General features: G+C 35.8%; 1 protein-coding gene across 1 annotated transcript in view; it reads left to right on the forward strand.

Annotated features, from left to right (window-relative positions):
- Window positions 1–20,992, forward strand: part of DOK6 (docking protein 6) — a gene marked incomplete at both ends in the record, with an annotated part of 260,265 nt that extends 239,273 nt beyond the window's left edge. The window contains one exon of the mRNA XM_082304009.1: window positions 20,853–20,992. Within this exon, the coding sequence (XP_082160135.1) occupies window positions 20,853–20,992 (140 nt within the window). The remainder of the gene's footprint in view (window positions 1–20,852) is intronic.
- Between the last annotated feature and the right edge of the window lie 621 nt (window positions 20,993–21,613).

Below are 21,613 nucleotides of genomic sequence, written 5' to 3' on the forward strand. Positions count from 1 at the left end.
GTGACAACCAAATAACAGGCTGCCTCCTGGATCTTCAAGAACCACTTACTCTTTCTTCTTCCTCACTCTTTCTTCTGGACTGAATATCAGGTATAGTTTTTCTTACTGAAACAGGGTAGAGTGCTTCAAACTGCAGGAGTTTTATTCCTACAAAATTCCAGCAGCTTCTTCAATGTTGCAAAAGATTTTCACCTAATACAGTTCTGTAGCTGAATGAATCACAGCTCAAAGCCAGGTGGCATATGTCTTGTGACTATACGCTCTCATAAATACAGTACAGCAGAAGCCTAAATGGAAACACATCTTTTTGAAACCATCTGTTCTTACAGATATCTGCAACAATAAAGAAAATAAAGGCTTTAAACTCTGCTATGCTGTTTTAAACCTTAAAGGCATTTCCTATTGGTCTCTCCTTTTATTCTGAGAAGCTCAATTTGTTTCACCTGGAAACAACTTAGTTGCCATGTTTGTTGCTGTTCCGTTTATGAGCTTTGGAGAACCTGACTATAGCTGGCTTACCTATATATGAATATTTATAAAACAGAACCTTTTTCATGCTGGAAAGTGCTGGGTTGCCCTCTGGTGAACGTAGCTTGTCTTTGATTGTACATTTTATAACAGCTTACAGGGTGAAACAATTCCTTTTGTGGCTTATTTGTTTATTTGAGGGAAGTTGTGTATGATTTGTTCAAAGACAATACTGCAGCAGCTCAGCCACAAAACTGATAATCTCTAACTTGTTTATTTATTTAATTGCATCACACTGCTCTTACGATATCTTGACTGTAAAAATGCTCAGTTGGAACAATATTCCTAAACTTGTGTATTTAGATCATACTCCTTAATTGGTGCAGTCTATATAATGTTAACATTGATTGAAAAAAGATAAGTTTCTTACTGTGGTTAAATCTATTCTGTCAGAGTTGCAGACTTTTGTCTGTTGCAGCCAGTGAGTGCTGCAAACAGAGTACTATTACAGTTTCACATCCAACAAATCTTCTCATGACTGAAATCTAATTTATGAGATTACAATATCTTTGCTAATGCTGCGGTCAATATTTTAACTCTGTTTACAGAATTTGTGTAGTCCCTTGCAGTGGTATTTGAAGACAGAGATTTCTTCTAAAGTGAAATAGAAACAACAACTCTCAGAAATTAAATATATAAACCAATATATGAAACTGAACCACAGTGGCATAAGCTGTCCCATTTCTGAAGGACTAACAAAAAGCAGCAGTGACATAGGGAGAAATGGCAAATAGAGCTACAATTTCTAACCTAGAAGGTCAATGTTAATCCATGGACACCTCTGGTTTATCTGAAATAGTTAAACGTACCGTGCCATACTAAACCTATGCCACATACTTGGCAAGAAATTCTGCTTAGGCATCAGATTGGGCGGGGGTTGGGGAGGGAGTGGGAGAAATGGCACCTGCATCATACCTAATTATGTGACTGGCAGGTTTTATCTGTATATAACTACCTGACAGCATGAATTTGCAGGAAGCTCATTAGCTCTATTTTTCCATCATGCCTCATTTTCAGCAGAGTGATAGAGCAGGGGATGGTCGCTCTTGACCACCCTGGAAAAGGTGTCAGCCCCTGAACCACGAAGCATAATTGCCCTCTTACTCAGGGCCAGAGTCATGTGCTGGGAGAAAGATCTTTCTGCCCGAGTGACTTCTCCCTGCAAAGGGAGAAACGAAATATCACACCAATTACCCAAGCAGTGGACAGCATAAGGAAAACCAGCTGCTTTGTGAAGCTGCAGCCAGAGTCCCAGTTACTGAATTAGGTGGAGGGTTTTTTTATACTGTTGGCCCTGCACTTGGCTTTCATGCTGCATGCAACAGACCCTAGCATGTGTGAGATAATCAGGTGCGACCGCAGCAAGAAGCACTGAAAAATGAGGTTGTGAGCCTTCAGGGGAGATGGAGAGGGGCAGGTCCTAAATCAGTCATTGTTTTCAAAACCCAGAAGTCATTTCTATGGCGTTTGGGAGCAATCCTTGTGAAGGAGATAGAATTGCAGGGCTGCAGCTGATATCTGGAACAGTGATGGAGATCAGCGGGACTCCTATGTGCACAAAAAGCTGCGGTCTGCTTTAGTGGTGTGTTGGTGGTGGAAGAAAAAAATAATCCAGCTCATTGAGAATGTTTAAACCAGAACAAGGATTTTGGCTAGTTATTTCTCAGCAAAACTCAGTCAGCCATAAAGTGCAACAGAATGTGAAATATGCTATTTTTTTTTCAGGTAATTAAATTTTTTGGGGAAAAAAATTTTCCACTTTTCAGGTGGGACCAGGTTGTTCTCATCCAGATGCTTTAAATCCAAATGGTACACTTTTCTGGTGCATGAAAAAAATTTGCATTGAAATACAGTTAATTAATATTGACAGTTTTCAGCAGGTGTGCTAACTTCTCATGTGTTAATGGGACGTTCTGCTAAGTGCTGTGACATGACAGCAGCTGTGATGAATGGAGCTAAGATATTAAAATCTTTTAAGCAGCAATGGTATTCCAGCTGATAAAGCACCAGTTTAAAAAAATTGATTTATTTAGAGTTTCTAAGACAGGTAAACAGCCAAAGGAGTCCAGCAAGACACATTACAGGTGATAAAATGGTTAATGGTGTGTCACAGCTTGCTATACTTCCATATATTTCTCTTCATTTCCCTCAATAATATTTAGTATATGGTCTATAAAGCATTCTTTTTTATCAAGTCCCCTTTTAAATGTATAGGCACTTGAGGAACACATAATAGAGAAAGAGGAGTTTTTACCTGAAACATGATCTGGGTATATGAAGTAAATCCAACATGGAAATAAATCCTAAGACAAAAAATAGTGAAATAGTAAAAATTAAAAATATTAAAAATCTACTAGAATATTTTTAAGATTCTTGATATTATATTATACATTTTTCACAGATCCCTGTGTGTTGCTTAATGGAAAATGTTTATGTGTGGTATTGTTGATGAAGTTAAAAAACAAGTTATGGAAATATAGAAATAGAGGATATATGAATCCTTAGGAAAATTCAGTTATGTCTGATTATCTCATCAGAAACAGTTTTCCATTATCTATTGCTTGACGATATTTGAGTGATTTGGGAATATTTGTGGGGAAAATGAGATATAATATTTTTAGTTTAAGATTAAAATTATTATTTCTCCAAATTTTAAAAAGTAAAATATGTCTCTTTTTTATCATTTATCATTGAGCAATTTTTCAATTCTTATTCAATTAAGGTGAACAAAAGACAAGTGGCATAATGCCAGTTGGCTTTCATTTATCAGAGCAAAAGTATATGTTTGAATTCCGTTGAAGTCTGAGAATTTAAAAGATTTCTCAAAAATAAGCAAAGAAATATGTATGCATGCCAAAAAGGGTAAAGTTACTGCATTTTGTAGAACTCCTGAATATATATTCTGTCATCTAAAATGAACAGTAATGCAAATTCAAATTATTTGTAAAAAGACTAGCATCCGGAAATAATTTTTTGGGTTTTTTTATTGTTTTAAGAACAAAAACTGCCTTCCTAACTTAATAAATAATATTAAATGTTGTATATAGTGGGAGAAATAAGTTAAGTAGCAGACTTGAGAGAGACACAGGGAACAAACTTCAAATAAATACTTTACATCATCCAGCAGTATTTGAAAAAATCATCACCAAGTCCCCCTTGTATATGCACTTTCACGATCATTTAATTTAGAGATAAGTCCTACTGCAATAGCTCTGCTTTCTAGTCATTTCTAGTGAGGCAGGAGCTAGGTGCAGTAGAAGATGATACTAATGGGAGGAAAATAAGAAAAGGCTCTGTTTGAAGAGGTGTGCTCCATCTCACTAAAAAGGACTGTACTCTATCCCTGTGCCTTACCTTTGAGCATCAAGGAGTAAAGCAGGTAGCAGAGTGATTGCTGTTACTACAGAATAATAAAAGGAGTGTTTTAGCCTCTGTATGATGTTCTAGGCAGAAAGATTAGAAACCTGGAAACCTCCCAACCCTGCTCCTGCTACATCATGGGTGGATTGAGCAAGGAACAGATTCTCTTAGTGGTTTCATAATGCTCATAATTTGAAATTATCCCCACTGGTTTCACAGCTTCTAGTTAGTAAGTTAAATATATATATATATATATATATTAGGTTCTTGTTAGGCAAAAATAGGGCATTAAAAGAACTGAAAAGGATGGATTTTGTGCAAAATCACACAAGTGACTATGGTAGATGTAAACTCTCTGATCAAAGGGTGCTACTCAATGACCCAAAACTTACGTCCTATTTTGAGGAAGGAAGGAAATGCCTTCTTTCAGATAGTGCCTCTGTTCTTAAACTTAGTGAAGAATGATATTTGCCTCCTTTATTTACTTCAAAGTTAAAATACTAAGATAATACTTTCTTTTCCTTCACCCCAGTTCTTGCAAAGGTGCTGTTGTTCAAGCACCTACGTCACATTTTTTTTCTTTTGCATGACTCAAGTACGCAAAAAGAAAAAAGCATGTGTTGTACAGCTTTTTCTTTTCTTTTCTTTTCTTTTCTTTTCTTTTCTTTTCTTTTCTTTTCTTTTCTTTTCTTTTCTTTTCTTTTCTTTTCTTTTCTTTTCTTTTCTTTTCTTTTCTTTTCTTTTCCTTTCTTTTCTTTTCTTTTCTTTTCTTTTCTTTTCTTTTCTTTTCTTTTCTTTTCTTTTCTTTTCTTTTCTTTTCTTTTCTTTTCTTTTTTTCTTTTCTTTTCCTTTCTTTTCTTTTCTTTTCTTTTCTTTTCTTTTCTTTTCTTTTCTTTTCTTTTCTTTTCTTTTCTTTTCTTTTCTTTTCTTTTCTTTTCTTTTCTTTTCTTTTTTTCTTTTCTAATTAAATTCCTTTGGTTTTGGGGGAAAGGAAATTCAAGATATTGTGACAAATCTCTGCTGCTTTTTCAAGGCAATTAATTTCTAAAACAAAGAAGAAGAATAGCTAGCTGGTAGAAACAGTAACACTACATTTTTCAGTGTTCTGCTTGCTGCTACTGCTTCTTTATTTTTGTTCTTAAAGTAACAGTTTAGTAGTAATAGGGTGGTTTTGTAATGCATCATGATGGTCCAGTTGCCTGAATCGTTGCTGCTTAACCATTCTATCAAAGACTCAAAAATTGGATCTTGCCTTGCTCATTGCCTCTACTGAGATCTCTGGGTATCTTCTAAAAAACACATTTATAGGAGCAAAGCATATGGTTTCAAAGCCTTCAGCGGCAGGTCTGAATGTCTTCTAAAATTCAGATAGCTCCCCATTTGTCTTTTAAATTCAGTTCCTGATCATCCTCTAATGCAAATGGACAGACAGATTCCACTTCCCAGAAAAGTTCCTTTTTTAGCATATGATTGTTCTCATGAAGCTCTTTAAAAGGTTTGTTTAATTTTGTTTCGCCTTTCAAAGTGAATTTATGAAGCCAGTGATTGTTAAGCCGAATATTCACTGGCTGACTTTTTGAGCTAGTACATCAGTTTCTCCACTATTTTAGAGGCTTACATACCCACTCCTGAATTTCATTAAATATCCATCATAAAAAAACAAAAGCGGAATTAACTAACTGTTACCTGGATCCCATTCTCACACTTATGAAGAAAAATATAAAATCTTAAAAGAATGCAAAGATGTCATCTTGTGAGAGACAAAGGTCTCCAAGGAAGATATAATGCTCCTTCCTCTGTGCCTTAGTAGTGCTCATGTCTTCAGCGGCAAGACTATATAAAGAAAATTATTTTAACTGCAAGTTCTAGTTATAGGATGTAAATATGGTGATTTTATGATGCAGAGTCAGTTTCCTGAGTAATCAGAATGGTGCAGTTATCACTGGTGTGAGCTATGACATAAAAGATTTTAGTTCTTGTTCTTCTTTTGATATAAATTATTTATATTTTGTTGTTAATAGCATACCTGTTCTGTGAGAGTTATCTCACACTTCAGCTTGAGGACTCAGCTAACTCCTCAGTATTGCTTTATTCTGTTTAACAAGCAATGAGTAAAAATCCTCACAATTACTGTTTTTTAATTATTATTTCCCCAGGGAGGAGGAGGCTATAAAGAAATAAATTGAAAATAACTGGAAAAAGCCATTTGCTTTCTTCTTTATTTTATGAAATTCCTTTGTTAGGTATTTTTAGTTATTTTTTTCCCCTTAAAATTATCCTCAGTATGCTCTTAAAATAGACGATATATATGTTTAATTTTAGCTTGGCTTTACGCTTGCAACCTGCAGCCAGTACCTTATACAGCACAGTTTTGCAAACTGCCATTTTGCCTTAATGTAAAAGTATGTCATTATGTTTCATCAGATACAGTACCTTCAGAGTTATAGAATCATAGAATCGTTTAGGTTGGAAAAGACCTTTAAGATCATCAAGTCCAACGTTAACCTAGCACTGCCAAGTCCACCACTAAACCATGTCCCTAAGCACCACATTTACACGTCTTTTAAATACCTCCAGAGACGGAGAGTCGTTTCTGCTAAAGTTATACTTTAACTTCCTTTTAAATCACAGATGATTTCTAGCTCTCTAAATTCCCTTTTTTGTCCTGCTGGAAAGCTACTTGTATTCTATTATTTATTTCCCTCCTTTTAGAGCTGTACTAATAAACCTGAAAATTTATGTGCAAGTTAATAATTTTTGCAGTGTTCATGAAGAATTAGTACCATAACTCAAGAATACCATCTCATGTTGTATTCTTCTACATTATACACTGCTCTGGTATAATAGGCATGGAGAGTAGAAATAACACAAAAAGCAGCAAGCTATGATGCCGGAAGGCAAAGCTGCTTTTACTCTCTTTTGTGTCCTAGTGTGTTCTTAGCAGCAATACACAAAAGGCTGCTCTGAATTTCACCTGCCACTGTGTGGCTACCAATAACTGAAAATGACTGGAGCACTGAGTGGTCTAGCCATACACAAGGAATTCCCCAGATTTCATTCAGAAATTATGAACTGGGTCCTTTATGTTACTTTTCTTTCTCTTCTACTGCTGATGGCCCCATGCCATCCGTCTTGCTCTTAGCTAAACTGCTAGCCAACACCAATATCTTTAACATTCAATCATCCTGTGAGCTTCATCTTTGTTCACCTTGTCATCTGTTATCTGTATACTATTACTACAGACACTCAATGAATTTAACTTCTGCATTACAGCTCTTTTCCAATCAACACCAATACCAAAATTGCCATCAGGAAAATGCCTTGCTTTAATGTAATACACCCTTTTCTCCAAATGTCTGTATGAAGTATAATTACTTTGTACATGTCATGTTATGAATATCATTACTGGTTATCGCCTTGTGCTATGGGCACTTTTTTTTTTCATTTCCTAGCTTGCTTTAGTAACACTTAACTAGTAGGCAGTGAGAGCGGGCAGAATGAATGTCACTTAAGAGACGATAGTTCTCTACCCCTTCCTGCTTTCAGGAGATCTGGTCAATTGATTTGCCAGAATGCACTGGGGTTTGTCAGGAATCTCTTCCCAGCAGCTGAGAATAAGGAAAGCTGTTGAAGGGACTGCTGCTGTGCTGCTTTTACAGCTTCTGTGATTTGAGTGGCCACAAAAGGAATATCAGCAAAAAAACAGCTTCAGTGAGCTGAGGAACAGAAAAGGCAAAACATGGGGCAGGATATTTACAGGTTTAATAACAAATTTCCAGAGAGAAGACACGTGGGTGGTAATTCCAGCATGTCTTATTATAATCATTAGTAGTCAATTTATTTATTTATTTCCTTATTTGGGTGAGGGAAGGAAATAAGTGCTTTGGCTTAAACTGTTTGTTTCTTCTGCTGCCCAAGAGAGTAAAGGAAAAGGGACTCCTCCCATCCGCAGCCACAAGCAGATCAAGCAGTTTGACACACCTTTTCAAGATTTACCTCTGCTCATTTCCTCTAGCTTTACACAAGTCTGATGCAAATGACACAGCTTGTTCACACTGAATCACAGTGAATTCCTTTTCAGGGGAAAAAAAAGCAAAAGAACATCACTTGCATCTCTCAGTGAATTACAGCCATTGTTTTTTATTTCCTAGTGGGTAATTGAAGGCTTTTACAGCTAGAAGAAATTATTTATAGAGTCATGAAAAATGGATTAACTTTCCTGAGTGCTTCATTGATGTTTTAGGCATCTACTTTGTTCCATTTAAACTTGTATAATCTAAGATCAATGAACTTCTTTATTTTAGAGAATAAATTATGGAGAAAAATAATTTGTTTAGCCTCTGTGAACTGCCTTATTTCCACATATTTTATATATGTAATCTCTGCAAGGAACAAAAGAACTCAAAGTTCTATTAAGCTCAATACAGACGAAACCTTTCCTTTGTCCCCAGCGCCTTCAGTGGCTGCACAGAAACCAGCCTTTGGGAAGGAACCTAGGAACTTTCCTGCTGTGTTAGATCTACATCCATCTAATAAACTGTTCAGCCACTTGCAATGGCTACTAGCAAAGGCCTCAGGAGAAGGCATGGAAACGTGCAGGAGATCTGATGTATCTGTCCCTAAAATTAGGTTTATACAATTTCCTAATAGTTACAGATTTTTCAAACTCAAAATATACTTTAATTATCTATCATAAAATCCATTTCTGTATTGTTTGTGTACAGTGTATATGTTTCTCATCTGAAAATTGTAGAATTTGATTTCCAATTCAGATCAATGCATGTCAATTTATCTCAAGAGAAGACTTGGCTACCTAAAGATAAGTGGAGAGTTTAACAGCCATAACTAAATTAACTTTTAAAAATTGATAAAATCTTTATTCATAGAAAAAAATAATTCTGGACACTGAACAGAGCATGGAGATGGGAAGATCTTCAGTTACATACCACTGACTGGAAATGTTCACTGTTATCATGTCAGCAATTAGCATCAAGTCTGTTAGGCTAGCTTTGGATGGGATCCACTAAGATACTTATTCCAAGCTTGCTCAAGTTACATTGTTTTTACCACATGGATCTCAAATTCTCCTATCAAAGATGAATTTTTATACTATGATAACTTGTCTTTGTGTTTGAGCCCTGAAATATTTTAGATAGGCAAGGGTGTTTATTTCTGTTTCGGTGAATTATGCCTGGGTTATCCTGAATAAACTGCTAAATATGAGAAATCTGAACTAAATCCTGTGAGAATAAAGGAAGCATTAAATTGTTATTCTTCAGAAAATATTAAAGATGTCTGCATGAGGCAGATGGAATAATGACTGAGAAATATCAAAAACTTAAATAATTTTTTTAGAAATATAAGAAGTACTAGTTTCTGCTAGTCAATCTTTTTAATCTCAGCTTAAGTTTCCTCTCTAAAGTATAAAATAAACTAAAATTCCAAAATTACAATAGCATATTGATAGCCTGCAAAATTCCTTACTAGAAGAATATTAATTACTTTTTCTGGTAGAAATTTACAACTTCATTTTACAAACAGACATTAAACATACAATGATACTATCATTTAAACTGAAAGATTCTCCCTTGTGTGTATAAGCTTATTTGGTTTACTGCTCCTTTTCAAAACTCTTCCTAAATTTGTAGTTACAGTTTTTCAGTAATTCAGTCTATCCTTTTAAGTTGTTCTAAGCAGGTGTTGTGAAAGGTGAAGTCTTTTTTTTAAAGAAAGTCAAGCAACCTTACATTTTAGATAAAATGTCTGCAGTCTCAAGTCTTATTAAGTTTAAGACAAGCCTATAATTTCAAATACTTTTTTTAAAAAAGCATTGTCCTTTCTTCTTTACAGCTGCTGGAAAGGTGTGTCTTCCTGTCTTCAAGTGTTTGAGGGAGCTTCTTAATCATTGCCAGAGAGCTAATTATCAACTAATGCAATATTTTCACTTTTATATGGCATCTACTATTACTATCTGGTTGTAGCTTGAAATAACATTAAGACCCTCTAAAGAATATTTCCAAGGACTATTTCATAGAAAGCTATTTCATAGAAAGCTTAAATCTGAATAACAAATGGTTTAATAAATGCTTTCAATGCACAGGTAAAAAAAAAGCTTTCGAATTGTAGAAGTTCTAAAAGCTGTGTTTCATCCCTGCATACATTAATGTGATATCTATTATCTTTTCTGAAGTTTGTTCATTGGTGGCAGAAAAAAAAAATTGTAGAAAATCTTTACTTGGTTTAAATAACTCATTTTATTAAACTGGGAACTACATTTTTACCTCCCACAAACCACCCTCCTCCTTCCCTTCCCAGCAAAATACGCATAAGCAAGACTAATTCTCCATGTTACACCATAAATACAATGTTCCTAGAATGAAAGACATTTTACCAGAGTCCAAGAATTTTTCCTGTCTTTGGAAGACATTACCTACAGTTTGAACTGCATTTTGTCTTTAAATGCCTATAAGGAAGTGCGGTAATGGGATGAGACTGACTTCTGTAACAGGAGTAGAAGTATATGATCAAAACAGATGATGAATTTTGCTGTTTCTATGCAGTGAGGAGCACTAGCAGAGCTCCAAAGGGACTGAGACTGCAGTGCAACAATTTGCTAAGGTAATCTAAGACACAACTGATAATAAAATGTATGGTCCAATTACACCTCATAATCACTTTCAACAGCCAGGCATTCCTGCCTTTTCTTTGAACAGCCCAGAAGTGGAGCACATGTGACTCCACAGTGAAAGCCAAACAGACGTAAAACATGTTTTGGATTTTGGTTTGCTTTTTTGTTTGTTTGTTTGCTTTTGATAAGCGTTAGTTTTGTTACCATTGATCTCTGTATTTTCCTGGCTCCTCAGGTGTGCAAAAAAAAATGGCTGGGAGTGCCAAAGGAAGGGCTCAGCTGCATCACCACACTCACCCTGAATGTGTTAGACTTATATGTGTTTAGTTCTCAGATTATAGTCACACGATAAAATTGTCTTTTAAAATTAATATTTGTAGAATAAGCATCCATTTGGGGTGGTATAAATCCTTTGTCCCCATCTTTTCCTGTGTCAAATAATGTAAACTATACTGCCTGCCAATTTTTTTTTTTTTTTAGCTTTTTTCCAATCAAAGTTGTATTTTACTTACATAAAATCATAGTGAAAAACATATTCCCTCCATCCTGTCAGACCAAATTTGCTCTCTGGCTTCAGACCTCATGTGCTGAGTTTCATTTTATGGCAATTTTTTTATAGGCTAGTTATAAATCTTTGTGAATGGAGCATTTATAATGAAAATGTTACTGGGCCAGGAAATATTGGCCACACTAAAGATCAGCAGAATTATAACAGCAACAAGATTGAACAGTGCTGATCAATCAGCCTCCAGTAACATCCCATTTTCAAAGGCAATATACTCTCTCCACTTTATACACTTCTTGTCAGTGTAAGTAATTTTTTCCTTCATGTTGCTTTAGATATTCTAATATTAGAAATTAGAAATTCACTATTTCATTTCACCCCTGTAGTATCAGTAGAAGTGCATGAGGCCTGTATAGTGTTTCGTGGAATAGTGTATCCAAGGGGAAATGTCAATATGATTTGAAATGCAATAAATATTTAACAGTGAGATATTCCATATCATCAAAGTGATATGCAATGTATAAATTTGCATTTTTGCATTGCATTTTTTAGTAAGATGCTTCATGCTAAATCAGTAACAGAATTAGGGGTTGATTTTTTTTAACAAGGTATCTGATAAGATCCGTGTTTTGACTGGGAATTTAGTTTGGCTGTAATAAAAATGCAACAAAAACATTTTAAGGAAAGGAAAAGTGAACGATGAGCTAACAAATTGGTAAACCAAGATTATAAATTACTCTGGTAGATGTAATTTTCAAGGATGTAAAAGAAAATCTATTTATGCACAGAGATCAACAATAAGTTGACTCTCATAATGACTTTCTGCTTTACACAGGAATCAAAAGCAAAAGAAGACAGCAAATCGTGTATCTTTACCTACTTAAATACAGCAGAAAATCATTACTTGAGGCAAAGTAACCGAATCCACACAATTTTATCTGTCTTTCATATTTGTTTCTTTTTTCACTAGCTTTATATTCTTCCCACTTTCCAGTTATTCCAGGAGCAGGGTAATTTTTCTGAGTGTTTCCTTTTGTTGGTTTGTAATGTCCCCATGATGCGAAGTACTGTAAAGACTAAAATAATTTTCTCACTGGAGTTTTCCTTAGCTGTTTTCTCTTCCCCTCTTTTTAGTCTTTCCCATATGTGCTTATGATCAGAGCATTCTTGTCTTCTTATTTCTTGCATATTGCCATCATCTTATTATTTGTCAACATTCTTATCCAATTCAAATGTTCCTTGAAGTGAAAGAAATTGTCACTTGCAGGAATTTCTCCTCTACAATTTTCTTTTTCTTTCCTTAGTATTACCAACATGGAATGACTCAGTTTCATGATGTTTCTGTTTAAAAAGCTCATTAAGTCTTGAGCTTGAATAGGAAAATGAAACTACCTATATTTTATATATAAATGCTTAGTCTCTGTTTACCTCTGCGGTAAATGAAATAATTCTACTTTAATTTGGACAGGCATAAAGCTCAGGAACAGAGTTATTATTCTCATAATAAACCTCACTTATACAACTTATGTGGAAATGTTTTATATGAGCTTCTGGTTGACTGAGTCTGTGGTTGAAAGGATAAATTAGGCTGGGGATGCCAGCCACCTTGTATAAAGTACTCAGCCTTTTCAGGTAGCTTTGTTAGGGCACTCATTGAAGATTCTATTTAGAGTCTTAAGTAACTTGTTGATTATTTTGACACATTTCAGTATTAAACTGCACATATTTCCTCTTAAAAGCTTTTACTCAAGATCATGATGCTTGTATCTTTCATTATAAAACAAAATCCTTGACCATAGTCACTTCTCTAACACACACAAATTTTATCACCTGTCTAATGATTCAGAAGAAACTACAACTCTCCTGATATAGTGTGCCAGTCAGGAAGAACAGCTGAATGTTTTCTTTAACTGATTTGGAACAAGGTAGTTTGTTTTCTCTCACAAAGCAAAATGGCTGAAAATAAATTATTTCATCATATCACAGAATAGTTTGGGTTGGAAGATGGCTCTGGAATTGATTCATCCCAACTGCTTGCTCAATGCAGGGCTAGTGTAGATCACGGTTCCCTGATAAATACTTTCAAAAAACTAAAAATTGAAAGTATGACTGCAGAAAATTTCACTTCTGAAGAATCTGCAAAACCAAACTCAGAAACCCTTCTTTCTGAGAGTTTTCATCTGGAAAATTCTGTTTGTTTTGAAGCAAAGTTGGACCTTAGCCTAATTTTGTGTTAAGTGAGAACATGATTGTGCCTCCTTCAACTGTGTTGACCTAGTTAAGGAGCTGGACTCAGAACAGAGGGAGAGAGGAGGCTGGTTTCATATTGCAACATTAGCACAAGTGTAAAAAGCTGTAAAGATGAAATCAGTTAATCTCTGTAAGGACCACTGCAGTCTCTATATGGAAGACAACATAAGAAAGCTAAGTACAAGCTTACTGTCTTTATCTGCATGTTGGCTCAGAGTACAGAATTAAAAAAATTGCTACTCCAGTCAGATACTTTATTTAATCTCCCCGTAGTTCAGGAATGTGGGCATACAATTATATATTACAAATAGAAGAGCACAAGTCGAAGCAAAGTAATATGTAAAATAGATTACTTTTCCCAAAGTTGGCTGCAGGAATGTGGACAGAAAGGGGAAAGATTATTGGGTAATGTGAGACATGCAGAAGTAACTTTCTTTTCCATCTCCTAGGTGGAGATGTTAGGTAGCAGGTGTTTATATATGTCTCCTCCCTTTATAAACACACAGAGGCATAGAAAGCTGGTAGTACAAATAAAAAGATGCATTACTAGAAAAAATCCCCAGTGGAAAAAGAAAATCAATTAAAAGTAGAGGGCAAGGTAAACCTATTCATATTTGAGAAAGATGTGGCTGACATTCTGATATTTCTACCACAGGCGCTACAACAACTGGTGATAGCCTAAGTAGATAATATATAGTTCAAATGCAACAGGAGAGCAAGTATTTAAAAACAATATCTGGAAAAACAGAACCGCAATTAAACCAACCTGACCTTTAGTCAATACATTAATTTTAGTTATGTGATTCAAGATACTGCTTTTAAATACTTGCTATTTTAGGTAGGGTACAGATAAAATAACGCTTATTTTTTTCATACATAATGTTTACATGCAGTTCACATTATTTGTAGGAATTGAGACAATTATCACTATTGCAAAGCCGTAAGCACATGCATTTTCTTTGTTTAAAAATATTGACATGTAAATGTACTGTTCATAAAACTCCAGCATTCTTGTGCCAAAACTGGAATGTTGAAAACTTTTCCGTTAAGACTCAAAAATTTGACATATTGTAAGTTTACTGGTTTTAATCTGCCAATCCTGCAATCTTTTCTTCATGCACATGTAAAATTTCTTCTTTTCTAGAGGAGAACTTGATGACAATGCCAAAGACTTTTAAGATAAATAATAGTCTTCCAGTTCTGGAAAGTGATAGGATTCTGTAACAAGTATATTCTACTCAGATACTAATTTTGATGCTAGCCAAAAAAAAAAAAAAAAACAAAAAAATTATTAATTTAATTTCAAATTCTAAAGAAAATTGAAATGCTTTTTAACTGAGAATAAAAAGGAAATATTTAAAAATGTTAGGAGGGGATATTTTACATTCACTCTCTTAATGTATTTCCTATGTATTTTATCATCAATTTAAATTATTTTTATTCAAAATTATTTCTAATATATAAACAAAACCATTTTCTTAAATATCTGTCTCAAAAATTATGTTTCCTGATATTCATTTTCCCTTCAGAAAGATAAATATTTGATTAAATGAAATCCAAAATTATTTTAGAAAATATAAAAGTTGGAGCCCAGCTGTGCTCCCTGGAGTTTTAATTCCAACTGTAGTTAAATTCAAGGGAAAATCTGTATTTCTTTATTTGGAACTGAAATAGGCCCACAGTCTCCCTTTCAATAAGTATATGGAAATCAATATGCTGTAATGTAGTTTATGCTATTTTTCAGTTTCCATCTGCTCCCTTGCATTGCATCTTTTTGTGAGTGACAGCATAATAATTGCTGTACCAATTAATGCCCTTCCAATCCAACTGCATCGTTACTGCAAAATAAATGTTTTGCTTTGTAGCAGTTTGTCCTGCTATGAAACTTTGCTTTAGTTATTCCAATCATCTAACAGCAGAAAAGGAAAAGCTGCTTTGTCATCAACAGCTCAATAGAAGACACTGTATAATCAATACGGAGAGTTGGCAGAATTTTAACCAGTATCAATTTATAAATAGGATAACAGCAATCATTTATTTTCTGCCTTAAATGAAAGTATCCTTTCTGATGCAATAATAGCCACTTTAACTGATTTGAGATTGTAGTAGGGGTTTTTTTTGAGGAACATTTTCTTTATCCAGAATAAAATGTGTGGAGTCTCTTTCTTTGCAACAAAAGCTCTTAGAGGATAAAAGCTTCCATCTGAAATAAGCAGTCATAATAATTTAGTTTCTTGCAGTAAAAGTGCTTCATTTTCCCTAGTGGGCTTTCAGTGCACAGCTACAGTGCCTTTACCATTTTGTCCTGTGCCTTAACAAAAATGCTGCAAAGAAAGAATATTAGAGGTTGAAGCATCTTGAGACACGCTTCCCCATCGAAACCATATCCTCAGTGCAGGCCTCCTCTGGTACAAATAAGACCTTTCATTGCTGTTGGGAAAGTCCTTAGAGAACATAAATCTAGATTAAAGGCTGGTACTGGTTTTGTGAACTTCTCTGGCTGAAGGGCTGCATTTATTGTCTGTTGAGGATTGTCTGAGGAAACAACATACAAGTAACTCCTTCTTACTAACATTTCATTCCTGAAACATCTGTTAGCTAATTGGGTTTTTTCCACCTCCTTGCACCATCCTTTGTGGAGAAAACCTCATCATCTCTGTTTCACTGGTTTCCAGACTGTTCTGTTTATGGTGAACAACAGAATTTTCCAATGAATATTTCTAAAAGGAAAAGATTGCTTTACAATGCAACTGGTGATTCACTTTCTTTGGTCTTAGCTTGCACTGATTGATTCATAGAAGTTTCTTTTGAACAACTGTGTTTTTCCATAACATTTATAGAAACATCTATAGCAATCATAGAGCTCTTGTCCTCATGAAGTCTCAGAACATCCCAAGTACAAATATACAAAACATAATACTAATAAAGATATCCAATTGGCTTTAATTTAGTGACTTCAATTTTGTGCTCATAATCTTGGGAATGGATATGCCAAATTTTATTTTCAAAAATAAAGTTTATTATTATTACCTAGAAAAGTAAAACTGCATTAGAAGAACATCATTTTGTTTGTAAAGTCATCTGTTCAGAGGTTAAGAAATCCCAGATGAAAGCTTGCTGTGCAGCTGCAAAAGTCTGCTTCTTTATTTTAACTAATGACTATCTAATATGAGGTACATAAAAGGCCTGCAACGGAAGCTGAAACACAGGAGTGTCTGGTTGTATTAATTTTTAATCATTGTGCTGCAAAAATATACACTTATATTAGATCTTGTATTAGAAAAGCTTAGTCACAGGGTTTCAAAAGTGATTCTGCATCAGAGGAGTAGTTAGGTAGCAATAGCATTCACCTCCATTTGGTTGCATATTGCTGACAGGTCATCATTCCCCAAACAAACTATCTGGCACCAAAGCCAGTCTGAGAAAAGCCCTGCCATCTCTTACCCTTGGCTGCTTGTTCCTGCTCCTCAGCTGTGCCAGTACAACGATTTGTAGGCCTCTTGCAAACCAGATGACCGAAGTGCTTCAGTCTACAAAGCAGCCTTTCAGTCTCAATGACACAACTCAGGGACAGCGAACAGCAGTGTGGGCAGAGAGGAGAAAGGGAATATTTTCAGCAATTTTTCTATTACAGAAAGTGTAATGTCGAACCTTACCCACAGGCAGTAGGGAGTTTTAACACAGGACTTGTACATCATAGATGAGTGCTCTAACCAAAGAATATCAGATGAGAGAGTCCCTTGAATTCTTGTGCTGGAAAAGAAAAGTGTGACCTTTTTTTTCATTCAGAAAAGAAAAAGGGTTGGCACCTTCTTTCTGGTTAAGAATTTGAATTCTGAATCTGAAACAAAGAGAAACATCTCCCAAGAAGCAGCAGTAAGGGAGCTTTTAAAGTTTATCGCTGGATCTCTTCTCTTTTGTTTTTGCTTTATTTTTTTCTTTTCATTTAGCTGAGTACTGCATGTTTTCCCTTAGAAATTGTGATCGATCTACTTATATGTACATCAATCACTGCTGTTACTAGGATACCATTGGGTTTTTCCTCTAAAGAATTGTTATAAATAAGCACCATGTCATGAAATAAGATCCTTGTGTATACTGCCTCTGCTTCCGACATAATTAAGATCAGGAAAAATCTAATTTTTGTGTAATTTGCCAGGTTACATTAAATTATCTTGATGAATCATTCATACCTAATTGCTTTGGACTGCAGCTTCATTGCATTCTATGATCCTGACAGTAAATTTAAATAAAGGATGAAGTGGACTTAATAATACCTTTCCAAGATCCTATCCTAGAACAAAAAAAAAAAAAAAAAAAAAACAAAAACATTTCATATGTAAGCCACAGGAAAAAACTCCACCAATTCTACTGGTGTCCTCAGGTCGTAAAGTGTGTGTTAATCAAATTCCTCTCATGCTGACTTCAGAACTGTAGAGAAGAGTTAGTTTTGTAATATTGAAAACAGATATGGTACCAAAGAGCTGCAAAAACCACAAACAGCATTCTTCTACTTCTCTCTTAACCTTTTAAGACCCAAATATGACACAGAAAATATTATTGAAGCAGGATGCTTAGAAAGCTGTGGAACTTAAATTCTTTCCTGAAAAAACTTTTCCTGTATCTTTAGTTTCCAAATCCTTACTGCTGACATAAAGCGTAACTGTGGAGATGCTGCAGTACCTGACTCCATAAGGCTAATCAGCTGTATGAGTATTAAAATAATATTTAGTAGGAATGCAAATAAAAGAATCAATTATCATTTAGAATTTCCAACACAGGATATACTCAATTTTAAAACAAAGCCGAACAAAAACTTAAATTTTGAAAATTTACTGCTTAGAAGTCTTAAGCCAACTTGGAACCTTTGAACTATTTCATTATTTTACCACCATTATATTTTTATTGATCTTATTTAAATATATTAATATAGTTCTTTATTAAAAAAAGTCAAAAGTAAACATATTGCATAGAGCCATTCTTTCCTAAACTCACAAATTCTCTGTTACCCATAGCTTTCTTATTTCATTTGAACAGATGCCCTCTATTCTTTTCGTTATTATTTTCATAGATTGGTGTCATACTGTTCAGCTTGAGCCTCGACCAGGTGTCTTAAATCTTTTGGCTCTGTTGAGTGTGCCTTTTAATCTTTTGGATCTAAGACTGTCTCTGTCTCTGACTACATATCTTAGCAGTCAGGGAAGAAGAAGTCACTTATCCTCATTAACCCTTTTGGTTACAGAATGGCTAAAATCAGCCCTGTTGTGAGATTTAGCAGCTACAAATTTTCTTTTAAAGAACAGTAGAGGATGTGCTAGCAGCTGAGGCATACATCCAGGAAATGGAAGACCTGAATTTAATTTCCTTTTTAACCTTAATAGGTTCAAATTAATCTTCTGTATTCTAAGAGATTGCCTTAATACCTTGGCTAGAAATTAGTTCAGTAGGGGCACTCTTCATCACTGTGTTAAAGCTGCAGTATTCTACAGAATTGAATTAGATATTAATTATATGTGATACAGCACATGATACAAATAGGCCTGAGTTTAGGGAACTCCCTTGCTTGGCAAGTGTCTTTACTCCTGCTCATTGTCACAGGGACTATTTGTGTGGTTTACATACTTTTATAAAATATATAAAGAGCATGGAGGAAAATGGTACCTTGACATATTTTATTTATCTTTATTGGTAAGAAAGAGAAAAATTGTACATAGCCAATCACATGACTGGATTAGCAGTTCCCTATGGCCCTTAAAATATATATGTTTCTATCTATCTTCTGTGTAAAAAGAAAACAAGACCTTACATCCTTAGAAGGAAAAATGCCAGATTTTGGACACAAAATTAAAACCTACGATCATGCAACTTTCTATGTTTAGGTTTGCATTAAATTAAAAAAAACAACCAAACAAACCTAACAGTAATTGTGATGCAAATCCCAAATAGAAGTAAAGATGTATGAAGGCCTCACTTAATATCATGATTAAAAGTTGATCAAAGCAAAAAGACATTTAAGGCTATTCTCAAACAATGTATTATGAGTGCTTTTGCTTTGCAGCTCAGACCTCATAGTCACCATACATTTTAATTCAGTTTGATGTAAGAGCTTCTTGAAGCAGAAAACATTTAAACCCAGCATCTCAGTCAGGTTTTGATAGCCAATGTCAATTTAACCCAGTGAATGAATATTAAAAATACACAATACACATACAAAATTCATCCTGCTTGGTCGTGCTATGAAAGGGATTTTTTATGACCATTAATGTGTCACTGGGAATTCAGTCTCTAGTTTTCTTGTCTCCAGTGTCACTGAGATGTACCTTTTATTCTATTTTTCATTTAGTTGTTATTTTTTTTCTCTCTTGGTCCCAGTATTGCTCTGATATAGACTCATCTTCAGGGGGAATCACAATTTTTTTCATGAAGCAGTCAGTAATGTGTTGTAGCCAAACTTTTCCAAATACAAGTTAGGACAAAGTTTTGCCAAATCCAGTCAACATCATTCTTGGTTCCAGCACTATTGGGGCAGTCTAGAAAGCTGCTAGCTGTTTTGAAACATTTCAACATGAGCTGAGTTCTTCAGCAATTGAGTATATAGTCTGTTAGAGCGATTCTTTAATAGCGCTGTGGTTGAAGGAAAAATAAGATTTTGCATGTCTACATACAATACATGTATTAGAGACATTTTTAAAAGCATTATCCAAAACCATTTTAAATCCAAGCTTTAATATACATTTCCAAAAAGTGGAGAATATATGTTGCATGAAGATACGCACTTTGGAACTTAACTTTTTGTTACTAATTAAATCTCAATTTCAGAAGGGAATATGGAGATGATAGGCAAATGACTGGGATACAGAATCAGGCCATAGGAGTCATCTTAAGTTTGGTCATTGGCTTTTTAATGGCTTTTCACACATGGTTTTCCATCTCGCTGGCTGCGAGTGAACAAGCCACGGTTATATGAAATTCACAAGCCTGTCTGAGGAAAGATCTCACATGTCCTTTTCCCAACCAGTGTTCTGCCACATGGCCATATCCCACCTCCAGTTCATTTTGAAATAACAATGATGCTGTGTTTACCTGGCAAACTGGCATCCTGTTTGAAAGATAGTAAGTAGATGAAGCAGCTTTTGTGTGACAAATCCCTTTAAAATTGCTGTCATTACTTCCACCACTTAATCAGTGCTTCAGATAAATAAGAAGAACTGCATTAGTTCTTTATCTGCTCTAACTAACAAATATGACCAAGATTAACAGAGTAGGAAATATATAGATATGATATTCTGCAGTTTAAAAAAAAGAAAAAATTCTGCCCCTAAGTTATGCCTGTGTTGTGTCCGGGATCTTCTGCCTCAGCTGGGCATCCGTCCTCCACTCCTGCCTCAGGCATGGGCAAAACCCTCTTTTGCAGCCCCAGCAAGGCCTGATGTGGTACGTCTGTTTTCCAGGCACCCTGGTACCACGGGGCAGTATGACATCAGCTGGTCAGAGTCCACGTCCATGGCTAAAGGCCTCAAGTAAATTAAAATTAAATTAAAGCCCAGATACATCTTTTGTGTCCATGTCCTCCCCCCACAGGTCACAGCCTCGGCTCGGCGAAGGTGTCCCGGGCGCAGACATTTCCCAGCTACCCCTCAGAGCAGGGCGAGGAGCACCAGCAGTCCCGCTCGCTGGCCAGCAGCTACGCCTTCAGCTACGGCTCAGGCCTGGTGCAATGACAGCCGGGGGCGGCCGGCCAAGAGAGACAGTTGAGCCTGGAGCCTGCTGCCAGGGCCAGGGAGCCACCAGCCTCCTCCGCACCCACCATTTGCCGTGAAAACTGATGCCTACCAGCTCCAGCCAGGTCACCGCCAAGGTGGAAACCTGGAGAGGCGGCTTCCCCGAAGCAGAGGCTAAGTCTTTATTTATTTATTTTGCTGTTCCTTTTGTTGATATGTTCAGGAAGGAGGGTGGTGGGTGGGGGGGAGGGGGATGCATTTGTGTTGTGAGAAAGTGGTGGAAACAAATGAAACTGTGTTGATGTGAAGGTTTCTGCATGACCGGAGAAGGCCCGTTCTGGGGCTCCATCATGATGGCGCATTCAACATCAGGGCCTTCCTACCCGCCTCCACCAGCAGGCCGGCCTGTCTTCACCCGTAACGTTTTTAGGTCCTTGCCACAGCCCACTGATTCCTGCTGGAGTGGCTGAAATATCGCCGATTCGAGATGCAGCATCAGCACTGCGGAGGTCACCTTCAGATCCAAGCAATTACCCTAGAGGGTGGTCGGGTGTATTTTCAAGCCAGACGCCAACAGATACTGGAGTAGCAGGCTAATACAGTTTGTTGGGAATAGAGTTT

The sequence above is a fragment of the Platalea leucorodia genome (assembly GCF_965183815.1).
Source record: "Platalea leucorodia genome assembly, chromosome: 1".
Lineage (NCBI taxonomy): Eukaryota > Metazoa > Chordata > Aves > Pelecaniformes > Threskiornithidae > Platalea > Platalea leucorodia.